The following is a 13,740-nucleotide window of genomic DNA, read 5'->3' as shown; positions in this document are numbered from 1 at the left end:
GAGTTGAAACAGTTCTGTAAGGAGGAATGGGTCAAAATTCCTCAAAATCTATGTGAGAGACTGACCAGTCCTGTGGCCACACCTAGCGCACCCCAATTGCACTTAGGTGCGTGTGCATTTGCATATTTTTTTTCACTGACCAGCAGTTACAGGAAACGCTTAGTTTAAGTCACTGCTGCTCAAGGGGGCGCCACCCGGTACTGAATCTAAAGGTTCACATACTTTTTCACAAATGGATATTGAATAATATGTTGATAAATAAATGTTGAAAAAGTATCATGTTTTTGTGTCATTTGTTTGATCAGGTTATCTTTATCTATTATTAGGACTTAGATTAAGACCTAATAACATTTTAGGTTTGAAATATGTGAAATACGTGAAAATCCTAAGGGGTTCACAAATGTTTTCTCGCCACTGTATATCTTGGTATGATACTTACTGTCTAAATATTCTAATTGAAAGTGTGAAGTGCCAGATCAAAGGAATATACAGTATCAGGGTACCACTTTTTACTTGTATTTGTCTTTACAGAGAATTCTATGAAATAATGTTGTGATAATCACGGTCGGGCTCGGAATAATGGCACGCTTTTGGTGTGACCTATTTATCGTTACGCTGTTTCCCTGCGGTAACAGTAACGGTGTTTAGTGCATCTACGATGTTGGGTTTATCGGTCATTAGCATCTGATTTGCATATGAGTAAGCCTAACATCCGGACGAATGTATCGATACATTATTTCAGTGGTAAACTAAGTTATCATGACAATAGTCTCTTTAGTGCATATGCATTAGTACTGTATTAACGTTACGTCCAGTCGGTCTCTGTTACTCATAGAAGTAAAAGGTTGGAAGGCTGTGTGGTTATATTGTGGTTACCAAATCACCCAAAGTCATTGGTGGAGACTGAGTCTTGTTTTCTCAGAAGAAAAAAGCAGAACATCCAATTCCCATAATCCTTTGAGACAAAAGAAAGAAAACCAGACTGGCTTAAACTCTCCCACTGACCTCAAGCCATCAAGGCAATTTGGGAGTCTTAAAATGCTCCTTATGTGTTGTGGATTGTAGTTTTTGTGTTTTTCCCAGATTTCCTATGTTTTGTTTTTGGGTCTGTCCATTTGGCACTGTCTTTTGCTTAATATTGGTCAAGAGGCGGATGGTGATTTTAAAAATGAAGGCTATGGCCACAGTGAGTGCGCGCGTCTGAGCGCCTTGCGGCGCACGTGCCCTTTTCTCAAGCGACCTGTTGACTTCAGATTGCTTGCGATGCGTTAAGCGTGGCCATGACATCGCGCGGCGGGTTCGCCCTCATTGGCTGAACCGCCGCCGTGATGTGGTCATCGCTCGGCCGCCGCGACGAAAGACAAATTTCTTGTCTTCTGAAAATGTAGTCGCGCCATCGCACTTTGAGCATGCGCGCGCACACGCGGACTGTGGCCGGCCCCATAGAGTGCCGTCTCTTGTTCGAGCCGTGCATACGCGGACACGATCACTGGGGACGAGACCTAACAAAGCTTGTCATACTCACTGAAGGGTGCCCTAATCACACAATATTTTCCTAAGGAGACCAAATTGGTCTTTCTCCAAAATTAGTCTTGGCCGTGGTTTTACACCTATTCCAAATTGCTGACAACCTGGGATAGAAGAAGATGGTCGCCGGTGGCCAAACTGCTGTTGGCGGTAGTGGCCAATTAGAAAGATGTATATTTTTTGAAGCATAAAAATTACACACATTTTTCAAGAAATTAGTAAACCTGTTCCCATGCTCGTTTGTGTGGATTTTTCTTGTATTCCACCTGGCGACGTAGTATTGAAAGGTAGTTTCTGGATATTGACACATAAAGTTACACAGTACGTATGGCAGCAAAAGACAAAAAACAAGCGCAAAACGCAAATGGTGAAGTATATCAAAACCTATTTAGTGTTAAAAAAGGGTAAGTATTCTGCGTACATCAAAACAATAGGACATAAGCATTTTGTGTATCAATACACGAGTTACCACCCAGCTGACATCAGGGTAGGCTATGTCAGCTGTGTGGTAACTCGTGTATTGATACACGAAATGCTTATGTTCTATTGTTTTGATGTACGCAGAATACTTACCCTTTTTTAACACTAAATAGGTTTTGATATACTTCACCATTTGCGTTTTGCGCTTGTTTTTTTGTCTTTTGTCTCTAGTTCTTGAGAGTGCTGAGTCACTCTGTCACTATAGCAGCATACGCAACATACCAACGGTTTTGTATGGTTTTACCAATTTCTTGTCACTTCCACAGTAGGGTTGTGCCTGAAACCATTGTTTAAATATAATATAATAAGGAGGGTTTACACTAGTCAGTGGTATCACTTTTAGATATTGATCTTTTAACACAATTGGGTTGTTTTTTGGGATGCGCACTTATTTCTTTGTTCACGTATGGCAGCAGTTTGCCCATGGTTACAGTATTTATAGCAGCAAGAGGAGTATTTGCAGAGTTATACTTTCTGCGTGTGTGTTATTAGAAGGTAATTACAGGGTGGGCTTGAGGAACAGTCAGTAACTGCACGCACCTCCCCACATCTTCCTTAGAAGTAGCGCTCTAATCGCAGGCACAACAGCCCTACAGCACACAATGTTCTACAGGCAAAGGCAGGGCTACCTTCCTCTGGGGCCACCTAACCATGTTATAGTGAGTTACCCATCTCAAATAACCCCTTCATTGCCAAAAGGACCAGCGGAGCTTTGCAATACATTAAAGGAGTTAAAGGCAGCAGTGCAGTAATATGATACACAGTATCATTGTGTCTGCGCAGGTTGTAGGGAAGGTTCTAAGCGCCGAACGCAAGGGCAGCCCCCAACTGGGAGTGTTTTGCAGATTGTATGCCCCCCCATGTGTGGAGCCATCTAACTGATACTATGTTTTAATGTGATGCATTAAAGGACATTTTACTTTCAATGAAGAAGAAAGTACTGATTGCTACATGGCCTACATAAGTGATGTTCTGTAGCGGATTTCCCATTAAGCCCGGGCCTAGGGCGGCAATATTTGGGGGCGGCAAAAATGTCCGCCTCCATATACTTTTGCCGTGCCATTGGGCCTATCGGGCGTGATGGGAAGTCATTTTATCTGTTGCGGTCGCCTCCTTCTGAACTGCAGCGTCATCGTCACCAACGTGACGTCACGGCGCCTCGTTGCCATGCTGCGGCTCAGAAAGTGGATGTGGCAGCAGGTACGGAGGCGGCCGCAACAGCTACGTGTTTAGGGGCGGCGGATTCTGAAATACGCCGCTGGTGATGTTAGAAGTTGGCGACTAATGACAGCAGCTTCTGCTGCGGCCCCTGTGCACATCTCCGCTAAACGGAAAACAAATTAATTGCGAGCGCTTGTTCAAACCGCCTGTGTGCAGCTAGGTTTCCTTCATACTAGTTACACCATTCATTTCAGTAGTTTAGGCGTTATGGAGATGGACCCTACGGTGAAGAACTGGTCGCCATCGGACTTAACCCGTGTGATGCTGGAGCGTCCTGCTCTATAATGCAATGTGAAGTCAGTGTCCCCTGTATCATATTCATGTACAGTATGTATATATTTATTTGTTTAGGGCCATCCATGTTCACAGCGCTTCACAGCAGTAGTACATGTGACAATAATAGGAGACATAATGGGACTAAGCGCTACAGGCAGGAGTAACCATTAGGAAAAGGAGTTCCTGTCCCAAACAGCTTACAGTCTAAGTGCTAAGTAGGGAGAACGTACAGAGACAGCTGGAGGGTCCCTGTGCTGTTCTAATACACGCACCACAACATAAATTCAATGTACGACTAAAGAATTATAAACACAATGTTCTTTCAAAGTTTCTGCACTAAAAGCAATTAAATGTTGCTTTTATTCACAGTGATTCAGAGCTACAGTATGTGGGGAAAGAATGAAGAACTGTGCTAGCTGAAAATGACTATCCCTGCATCTAACAAGACCACACGTGCTTCTGCCTCTGAACTCTTATTATAATCATTATATGAAACCAGGCTGTAAAGTATAATTTGCAAATCTGCAGTTATATTTTGCAGTACATGAGCTTTGTAGTTGCCGTTGATCTAGTTGTATCCAATATTAAAGTGCAGTCTGTGGGGAAAAGTTACACTATTAATTGTTCAACGATGATTTCAACGTTCTCAGCTGGAACACACTTGACCTTGTTAGTATTCTCTGCAATAACTTTAAAGCAAAAATGCAACTTACACTGCAACATTTAGTTAATTGACAAAGTATGTGGGATTGGCCTAAGAAAATCTAAAATGCAGGACCCCGTAGCTGAATCCGTCTTTTTCGCATAAAAGCAGTTCCCAGAAGTAATAACTCTGGAATAAAAGTGACCCGGCTCCCAAGCATAGATCCATATAACCGCAAGAAGAAGCCGTTCTATGTCACCCACCCCTGGCAAACCGCATAGGTTCAGGGGCAAGTATTACTACAGTACGCATAATTGTACTATAAACCCTACATGATAAAAAAATATATTATTTAGAAGGGTATATTACAACGGTGCATGACGACAGAGGGGATGGAGCTTGATGCTGATATGAGATTAAAAAAATCTTAGATCAGTGGTTGAAAAATGCGCTCTTTTCTTCTGCCGAAGCATTACCTCCCAAAAGGCCTGTAAAAAGGCAGGCTTGTGGTTAAGGTAAGACATGCTTATAAGGGAATTCTCCCCTGGATGTACTCAAGTGCTGTATCAAACAATAGCTCAACAGAATATATAAATGTCAATGGCGATGCCTAAAATAAGCTGTAATCCCACAAAGCCTATCATTAAACAATGTATTCCTATGAGGTTGCTCTGAAACAAGAGATTGTTGTTATGTATTAAAGTGCTTCCTCTATCCTTGGTATTGAAATATCTCCCTATAGACGGCTGTTGCATAAGCTACTTCTTTTGTGTTTTAGACACTTTTCCTGAAACATCTTTGTGTATCATTTTTCATCTTTGAAGTTCAGGCGAAGGAAAGAGTGTATTAGTGAATCCCCGGGAGGCTGGGAGACAAGATGACAGATTTCATGGACTTGACATGGGCAAAGGCAAAAAGCTATGGGGCTATCTGTCCATTTTAAAGTGAAAATGTCTATAAAGCACACATTCTGAATTCAATTACATTGATAAAAATGAACTTATAATGGCACGTCTGCTTCTAATGAAGATAAATGTATCAAGTAAATGTCATCCGGTGCAGGGCAGCGCTGTGAGAAGCCTGTGCTGGCACAAAGTCAAAGCAATTGCAGGTTCATCTGGAAGAATCAATCTGGGAGGATATCATTATCTGTGGTACAAAATGAAGTAGTGGGGAATTTATATACATTTTATACATAAAAATAGAACAAAGCAGCAGATATTTCATGTATTAGCAAAGAAGTAGACATGTGCAGTGGGCATGTTTCTGCAAATGTAAATATATATCTATAGATCGATCGATAGATAGCAGATCCTCCCAGTACAGGTATGGACACTCAATAGTAGAGCTCAAAAGTTTACTGTGACAGTGGTGCTAGCCATTAGCTGGTTTAGCTCACACTTCTAGAGCTGGTGTCGTGAATAACAGGTTGAGTGGGTTCTGATCCTGTTGGGTCTGACACCATACCCCATTCCTCATAAGGTGCTTGCGACCAGGGGTGTGCAAACTTTCCCCGCTGTTCCCCCCCCCCCCCCCTGCCTGCTCTCCCTCTCTGCCAGCTCTCCCCCCTGCTCCTAACCCTGTATCCGGCGTCAAAATGACGCCAGGGATCACGTCACATTGCCATGACAACGTGATGTCATGGAACCCTGCAGCATAATTTCACGCCGCATTGCAATGGCGACGTGTCGCCGAAGACAAGGGAATTTGCAGAGGCCTCGCGCAATCCCCTGGATTTTATTTGAGGATATATATATATATATATATATATATATATATTGAGGCAAAAAGTGACACTGTGTGCTCATTTGCATGTCATTTCCCAGAATCCCTTGCTGCAGTGGAAGTGCTGTATGCTGGGTGATAATGGGGAAAGGCGGGGTTGCAGACCTGCCTAAGACATGCAGATGAGCATACAGCTATATTTGCATATTTGCTTTCCTGTGGAGGGTTTTTGTCACTTTTTTTACTCACCATAACTTAACTCAGTATTATGGTTTGGCCTATCCCATAAGCCTCTCTTGCATCCCAGTAAAATCAACCCCACACTGATGAGACCCATCAAGGTCGAAACAGCTGTCTGTGGGTGGTTTTCTGGGTATGCACCTTAACCCTGGCTGTGCTCAAAGCTGTGACCATGCAGCAAGCTTAAGCCTATAGGGAACCATGTTAAAAATGGTTATTGAGGCAAAAAGTGACACTGTGTGCTCATTTGCATGTCATTTCCCAGAATCCCTTGCTGCAGTGGAAGTGCTGTATGCTGGGTGATAATGGGGAAAGGCGGGGTTGCAGACCTGCCTAAGACATGCAGATGAGCATACAGCTATATTTGCATATTTGCTTTCCTGTGGAGGGTTTTTGTCACTTTTTTTACTCACCATAACTTAACTCAGTATTATGGTTTGGCCTATCCCATAAGCCTCTCTTGCATCCCAGTAAAATCAACCCCACACTGATGAGACCCATCAAGGTCGAAACAGTCTGTGGGTGGTTTTCTGGGTATGCACCTTAACCCTGGCTGTGCTCAAAGCTGTGACCATGCAGCAAGCTTAAGCCTATAGGGAACCATGTTAAAAATGGTTATTGAGGCAAAAAGTGACACTGTGTGCTCATTTGCATGTCATTTCCCAGAATCCCTTGCTGCAGTGGAAGTGCTGTATGCTGGGTGATAATGGGGAAAGGCGGGGTTGCAGACCTGCCTAAGACATGCAGATGAGCATACAGCTATATTTGCATATTTGCTTTCCTGTGGAGGGTTTTTGTCACTTTTTTTACTCACCATAACTTAACTCAGTATTATGGTTTGGCCTATCCCATAAGCCTCTCTTGCATCCCAGTAAAATCAACCCCACACTGATGAGACCCATCAAGGTCGAAACAGCTGTCTGTGGGTGGTTTTCTGGGTATGCACCTTAACCCTGGCTGTGCTCAAAGCTGTGACCATGCAGCAAGCTTAAGCCTATAGGGAACCATGTTAAAAATGGTTATTGAGGCAAAAAGTGACACTGTGTGCTCATTTGCATGTCATTTCCCAGAATCCCTTGCTGCAGTGGAAGTGCTGTATGCTGGGTGATAATGGGGAAAGGCGGGGTTGCAGACCTGCCTAAGACATGCAGATGAGCATACAGCTATATTTGCATATTTGCTTTCCTGTGGAGGGTTTTTGTCACTTTTTTTACTCACCATAACTTAACTCAGTATTATGGTTTGGCCTATCCCATAAGCCTCTCTTGCATCCCAGTAAAATCAACCCCACACTGATGAGACCCATCAAGGTCGAAACAGCTGTCTGTGGGTGGTTTTCTGGGTATGCACCTTAACCCTGGCTGTGCTCAAAGCTGTGACCATGCAGCAAGCTTAAGCCTATAGGGAACCATGTTAAAAATGGTTATTGAGGCAAAAAGTGACACTGTGTGCTCATTTGCATGTCATTTCCCAGAATCCCTTGCTGCAGTGGAAGTGCTGTATGCTGGGTGATAATGGGGAAAGGCGGGGTTGCAGACCTGCCTAAGACATGCAGATGAGCATACAGCTATATTTGCATATTTGCTTTCCTGTGGAGGGTTTTTGTCACTTTTTTTACTCACCATAACTTAACTCAGTATTATGGTTTGGCCTATCCCATAAGCCTCTCTTGCATCCCAGTAAAATCAACCCCACACTGATGAGACCCATCAAGGTCGAAACAGCTGTCTGTGGGTGGTTTTCTGGGTATGCACCTTAACCCTGGCTGTGCTCAAAGCTGTGACCATGCAGCAAGCTTAAGCCTATAGGGAACCATGTTAAAAATGGTTATTGAGGCAAAAAGTGACACTGTGTGCTCATTTGCATGTCATTTCCCAGAATCCCTTGCTGCAGTGGAAGTGCTGTATGCTGGGTGATAATGGGGAAAGGCGGGGTTGCAGACCTGCCTAAGACATGCAGATGAGCATACAGCTATATTTGCATATTTGCTTTCCTGTGGAGGGTTTTTGTCACTTTTTTTACTCACCATAACTTAACTCAGTATTATGGTTTGGCCTATCCCATAAGCCTCTCTTGCATCCCAGTAAAATCAACCCCACACTGATGAGACCCATCAAGGTCGAAACAGCTGTCTGTGGGTGGGTTTTTGGCTAAGATCAAGAGGATGGAGGTCGCCATGGAGCCCGCCGGGACCACCCTGCACAAGGAGAAGAAGAAGAAGATGACAAAGAAGGAGAAGCACACGGCACCCCCAGAGATGGTCCCCAGCAGCCAGGAGACGGACGGAGGAGGCCCAGCGGCAACCAGCTCCAGCGGCTCAGGCGACGTTGCCACCCCCAGCGGCCTCACCCCCACTGCCAGCACCAGCAGCGGCGGCCCCAGCTCCAACCCTGGAGCTGGGAGCAGCAGCAACAGGAGGATCCCCCGCCTGGAACCCTGGATGAGGCAGACAGTGGTGATGCAGCTGAGGGAGGTCGACGGACAGCGCCCTCTATTGGACGCTGAGACCTTTGCCAAGGAGCTGGTGAGCAAAGCAGGCTTTACTCCGGACGAGATCCTGAGCATCCAGGACCTCAGGGGTGGCCTGTTTTTCGTCACATTCGCCACGGCGGGAGCCTGCAGGAGGTACTGGGAGGCTTTCCAGACCCTGAAACAGGAGGTCCCCTTCTCAGAGTTCGACGTGAACTGCCCTATCCAGAGGGACGAGAAGAGGATCACTGTGACGGTGAGGAACCCCCATATCCCTGGAAAGGATATTGCTACCTTTCTGCGGCGCTCTTGCACCGTGGTGAAGGAGCCGAGCAGGATCAAGGACAAGTTGGGGTACTGGGTGGGAAAGTGGAGCATGGTAGTTCGCTTGTGGCCAAATCCAGAAGCGGCAGATCGGCTGCACCACCTCCCTCCCAGTTTTTCACTTGCGGGCAGCTCAGGGAGGATCTTTTACCCTGACCAGCCCCAGACCTGCGGTAATTGCGGGAACCTGGGGCATCAGTGGAAACAGTGCACCCTGAAAGCCTGCAGAAACTGCAAGAACACCGGACACGAAACTAAGGATTGTCCCCGCCAGAAAACCTGTGACCTGTGCGGAGAGACAACCCACATGTTCCGGGACTGCCAGCTGAGGGTCAGGAGCTACGCAGAGGCTGCGGCGAAAGGCGCAACACCGGGCGCGCCCCTGACAGCAACCCAGAAGGCAGCCAAGAAGCCCCCTGCAAACCAACCCGTAAAGGCACAAGGGGGTAAGTATCAGAAGGAGCAAAGGGAAAAGGAGGCCACCCAAGCAGCGCCCGCTGCGGCTCCTGAGCCCGCTGCCCCTTCAGTAGCAGCCCCCACCCCACCCCTTCCCACCCTCACCCCTGCAGCAACACTCCCTCCCACACCCACTGCTGCTGCAACCCCCACCCTCCCCCCTACCCCAACCCTCCCCGCCCACCCACCACCCCTTGCCCCCTCCTCCCAACCCTCCACTGCAGCCCCCCCCACGCTCCATGAGGCTGCAGCCCCTCCCTCTGTAACACCTCTCCCCAGCCCCGAGGCTGTTGCACCTCCTCCCTCTTCCTCCCTTGCTACAGATACCGCCCCCATAGCCCAGACCGGAACGGAGAAGCAGGGAATAAAGAGGAGAGCCCCTGAGACGGATAGCCCGCACCAGGGGCTGGAGCAGAAGAGAGCCCAAATGCAAATCGGCGACTCACCCACTTCCAGCGACGCTGACAGTGACCTTGAAAGCGACCTGGAGGAGGAGGAAGCAGAGATGCAGGAGGCAGCCATTGCAGAGGAGCAGGCGGCCATTTTAGAACAGCCACCTAGCGAGACACAAGTGACCGTGGAAGAGCTCATAAGAGAGGGGCGAGAGGCAGCAGAGACCCTCCTCCTCCATGACAACCTTGGGCAAACCATGGATCTGCTAGACCAGCTGTGCGAGGAGATCAACAAGACCACCCACGCCAGTGAGGATGGTAACTAGTATCACTGCAAGTCTGTCCAACCCTTTATCCCCAAACTAATGGCGTCTTTTAACATTTTCTCCATTAACGTAAGGAGCATAGGAGAGCGGATGAGACGTGCCAGAGTACTAACATTCCTTTCTTTACAGAAATGTGATGTGTATATGCTACAGGAATGTGCCTTACCTTTTTCTCGATCCTACAGGCACCTGAGCGGGCAGTGGTCTCACGGCCCCTCCTACTGGTCTGGGGGGAACGGGTGCAGGAACGCGGGTGTAGCCATTTTGATCCGGGGGGGATGTTTCACTGTTGATTCTGTCAATGAACTCGTCTGCGGCAGACTACTGGTCGTAGACGGTTCGTGGGCAGGGGAGCCGATTAGGCTCATCAATGTGTACGCCGCCCCCCGGAGAAATGAGCGCTTGGAACTTTTCCAGCACCTTCGTCCTTGGCTCGCAACCTCCAGGGCAGTGGTGATGGGTGGGGATTTCAACTGCACGATTGAGGTGGGGGGGCGCGTGCCCCCCAGCAAATCAGCAAAGATAGATGTGACGTCCAGGCTACTCATGGCGATGATTGGGGAGGCATCCCTGAAGGACGTGGTAGGATCTATGGGAGCAGGCGCCGCAAACTACTCTTGGTGCCACCCAAATGGTTCCGTGCGTTCTCGGATTGACTTCCTGTTGACCACCAAGCAGGTACAGCACAGACAGCACTCCATGGTCGCAGTACATTTCTCTGACCACAGAGCCATTCATCTCCAGGGGCGCCTGGGAGGAGGTTTCCCCAGAGGGCCAGGATCCTGGAAGCTGAACTGCGCACTGCTGGAAAGGGAGGAGATCATGGAGGAGCTGAGAACAGCATACACAGCATGGAAAGAAGAAAAGGCCTGTTTCCCCAGCACTGCAGAGTGGTGGGAATTCACGAAGATAAGGATCCGTTGCTTCCTGCAGGCAAAGGGCAGACGCCTGGCGTGTGAGAGGAAGGGGGAGTTCGAGGGCCTGCAGCGCAAGCTGCAGTCCCTGCATGACCTCAAACGCTGTGGATGGAACGTGGATGACGACCTGGAGGAAACCAAGGAGAGCCTGCAAAAGCACTTTGAGGAGGAATCCAGACGAATCATCTTCCGTTCCAAGGTGGAGAACCTTGAGAGGGGGGAGAAATGCAATGCCTTCTTCTTCAAGAAACTCCACTCTGCCCACATGCCCCTGAGGGAGCTGCGAGACAAAGATGGCAACGTGCAGCAGGGGAAGGAGGAAGTCATGGGAGTCGTGAAAGATTTCTATGAAGACCTCTACTCCCCAAAAGCATCAGACCGAGACCAGGCTGACAAATTCCTGTCAGGGATTACAAACACCATCGACCCGGCAGGAAAAGCAGCCATGAACGCCCCCCTGACGCTGGAGGAGCTCCACGCTGCAACCAAATCCTTTAAGAAGGGTAGGACGCCGGGCGGAGATGGTATCCCAGCTGAGTTATACACGAAGCTGTGGGACCTGATCGGCCCGGACCTGCTCGAGCTTTACAGGGAAATGGAAGCAGAAGGTAGGATGCCCCCAACGCTGAGGGAAGGAATGCTGACGCTCTTGTACAAACGGAAGGGGGAGAGGTGCGACCTCAAGAACTGGCGTCCCATCTCCCTCCTGAATGCGGACTACAAGATCCTAGCAAAAGTCCTAGCGAACAGACTGAAGAAGGTCATCAGCCAGATCATCCACCCAGACCAGACGTGCGGCATCCCCGGACGCAGGATCGCAGACAGCCTCGCCCTAATCAGAGACACAGTCCACTACATCAAAGACCGCCGTGTACACGCGGCCCTGGTCACCCTTGATCAGGAGAAGGCCTTTGACCGTGTCTCCCATGATTTCATGGGCAGGGTGCTGCGTGAGTATGGGATGGGGGAGATGTTCTGTTCTTATGTTAACCTGATGTACCTTGACATTTGCAGTGTGGCGATCGTGAACGGATGGAAGACTAACCCCTTCCCTGTCCTCTCAGGGGTTAGGCAGGGCTGCCCTCTTTCACCTCTCCTTTTTGTCTGTTGTATAGAGCTCTTCGCCCAGTGCATCAGACGAGACGCAGATATCAGAGGGATCATCGTGCCAGGACCCCAGAGACGCGAAGTGAAGTGCTCGCTCTACATGGATGACGTCACCATCTTCTGCGCAGATAGCCGGTCGGTGAAGACGCTGGTCCAGACGTGCGAGGATTTCGGGAAAGCTTCAGGAGCAAAAGTCAACTGCGGGAAGTCAGAGACCAAGCTATTTGGGCTTTGGAACCTGACTGCCGACCCCCTCCCCTTCCCCATCAGAGCAGGCCTCATTCAAATCCTTGGAGTCTGGTTTGGTGTGGGGAGCGAGGCCGCTGCCCTGAAGAGCTGGAACGAGAGGCTGAACAAGGTGAAGCAGAAGATCGGATTGTGGCGCCTCAGACCCCTCACCATTGAGGGGAAAAAGCTGGTACTGCTGAACGAGACCCTCCCTGTCCTGCAGTACGTGGCCCAGGCATACCCGCCTTCGACCAGAACCTGCCAGGAGATCTCCATGGCAGTGTTCCGCTTTGTCTGGGGGGCCAAGTTTGAGAGGGGAAAGCGCGAGGTGATGTACAAAGAGCCGCACAAGGGGGGTAGAGGAATCCCTGACATCCCCACTATGCTGCGCGCCTTCTTTGTAAGCAACTGCGTGCGGATCACCCTGAGAGACTGCGACAAAGACTCCTCTGGCTACTCCATGTCCCGCCTCCTACTCCTGCCGCTCTGGAGAGCACTGGGGTGGGACAAGTGGGACAGCTCCATCCCTTACAGCTGGCGCACGCCCTGGTTCTACAAGGACGTGAAGAAGTTTGTGAGGCAGAACAATCTGGAGGGAGTAAAACCAGACCTGTGGAAGCCCAAGGTCATCTACAAAATGATCAGGGCTAAAGACATCATGGAATCGGTCCCAGGTCTCCACCCCAACACCTTTGGAACGGTGTGGAGGAATGTGGCATCGAAAAGACTAATGAACAAACACAAAGACATTGCTTGGCAGGCCATACACGGGGGACTCCCTGTGAATGCGGACAAGTACCAGAGTAAACTCAGCCTCGTGAGGCACTGTCCCAGGTGCAACCCAGTGGAGGAAAGCATCATACACCTCTTCTGGAACTGCCCCTTTGCGCAGGCCTTGCTGCGCGCGCTGGACACTGACTTAAAGGATTATATACCGAGGAAGTGCGTCACGTACTACTCGGTGTTCCACGGACTTTTCACAGGAACACACACAGAGGACGCAATCGAAGCCGGTTGGCGTCTAATGTGCTGTTTCAAGGACGTTTTACTATTCGCCAGGGAACGTTTGATCAAGGGGAGGAAGAGGATGTCGGTACAGGACTGTCGCAGGCTGCTCCACAGCCTGCTCAAGGACTATTCCATCTTTGACGGCCCTGAGGAGGAGGACTAAACACCCCCCTCCCCACCCCCCCCTTACTCCCCCGCCCCAAAAGTTTTTCTGTGCAATAAAGTTAGAGATAATGTGTGTATGATATGTCATGTCTGTGGTGCGGTGCATACGTATAAATGCACTGCACCGCCGTGTTTGTCACAGTTTTTTTACTTTTGGGGAAACCATTAATAAAAATGTATGTGAGTTGTGTGGGATATGCACTGCGCCGTTGTTAACGTCGCGGTTTTTTTTTTTC

The 13,740-nt window shown here is 48.7% G+C and overlaps 2 protein-coding genes across 2 annotated transcripts in view; one reads left to right on the top strand and one right to left on the bottom strand.

Annotated features, from left to right (window-relative positions):
* FAM20C (FAM20C golgi associated secretory pathway kinase) overlaps positions 1-13,740 on the bottom strand; it is a 112,302-nt gene that overhangs the window by 44,060 nt on the left and 54,502 nt on the right. The window lies entirely within an intron of this gene.
* LOC142463137 (uncharacterized) lies at positions 8,178-10,079 on the top strand. Its single transcript, XM_075565477.1, has one exon. It carries the CDS (start codon positions 8,277-8,279, stop codon positions 10,077-10,079), a length of 1,803 nt encoding a protein of 600 aa, XP_075421592.1. The 5' UTR covers positions 8,178-8,276.

Source organism: Ascaphus truei, chromosome 11 (genome assembly GCF_040206685.1).
Source record: "Ascaphus truei isolate aAscTru1 chromosome 11, aAscTru1.hap1, whole genome shotgun sequence".
NCBI lineage: Eukaryota > Metazoa > Chordata > Amphibia > Anura > Ascaphidae > Ascaphus > Ascaphus truei.
This window is presented reverse-complemented; position numbering and strand designations above follow the sequence as displayed.

Bases quoted from the DNA above. Each gene is read 5' to 3' on its own strand.
- LOC142463137 (XM_075565477.1), top strand. From the start codon at position 8,277: ATGGAGGTCGCCATGGAGCCCGCCGGGACCACCCTGCACAAGGAGAAG.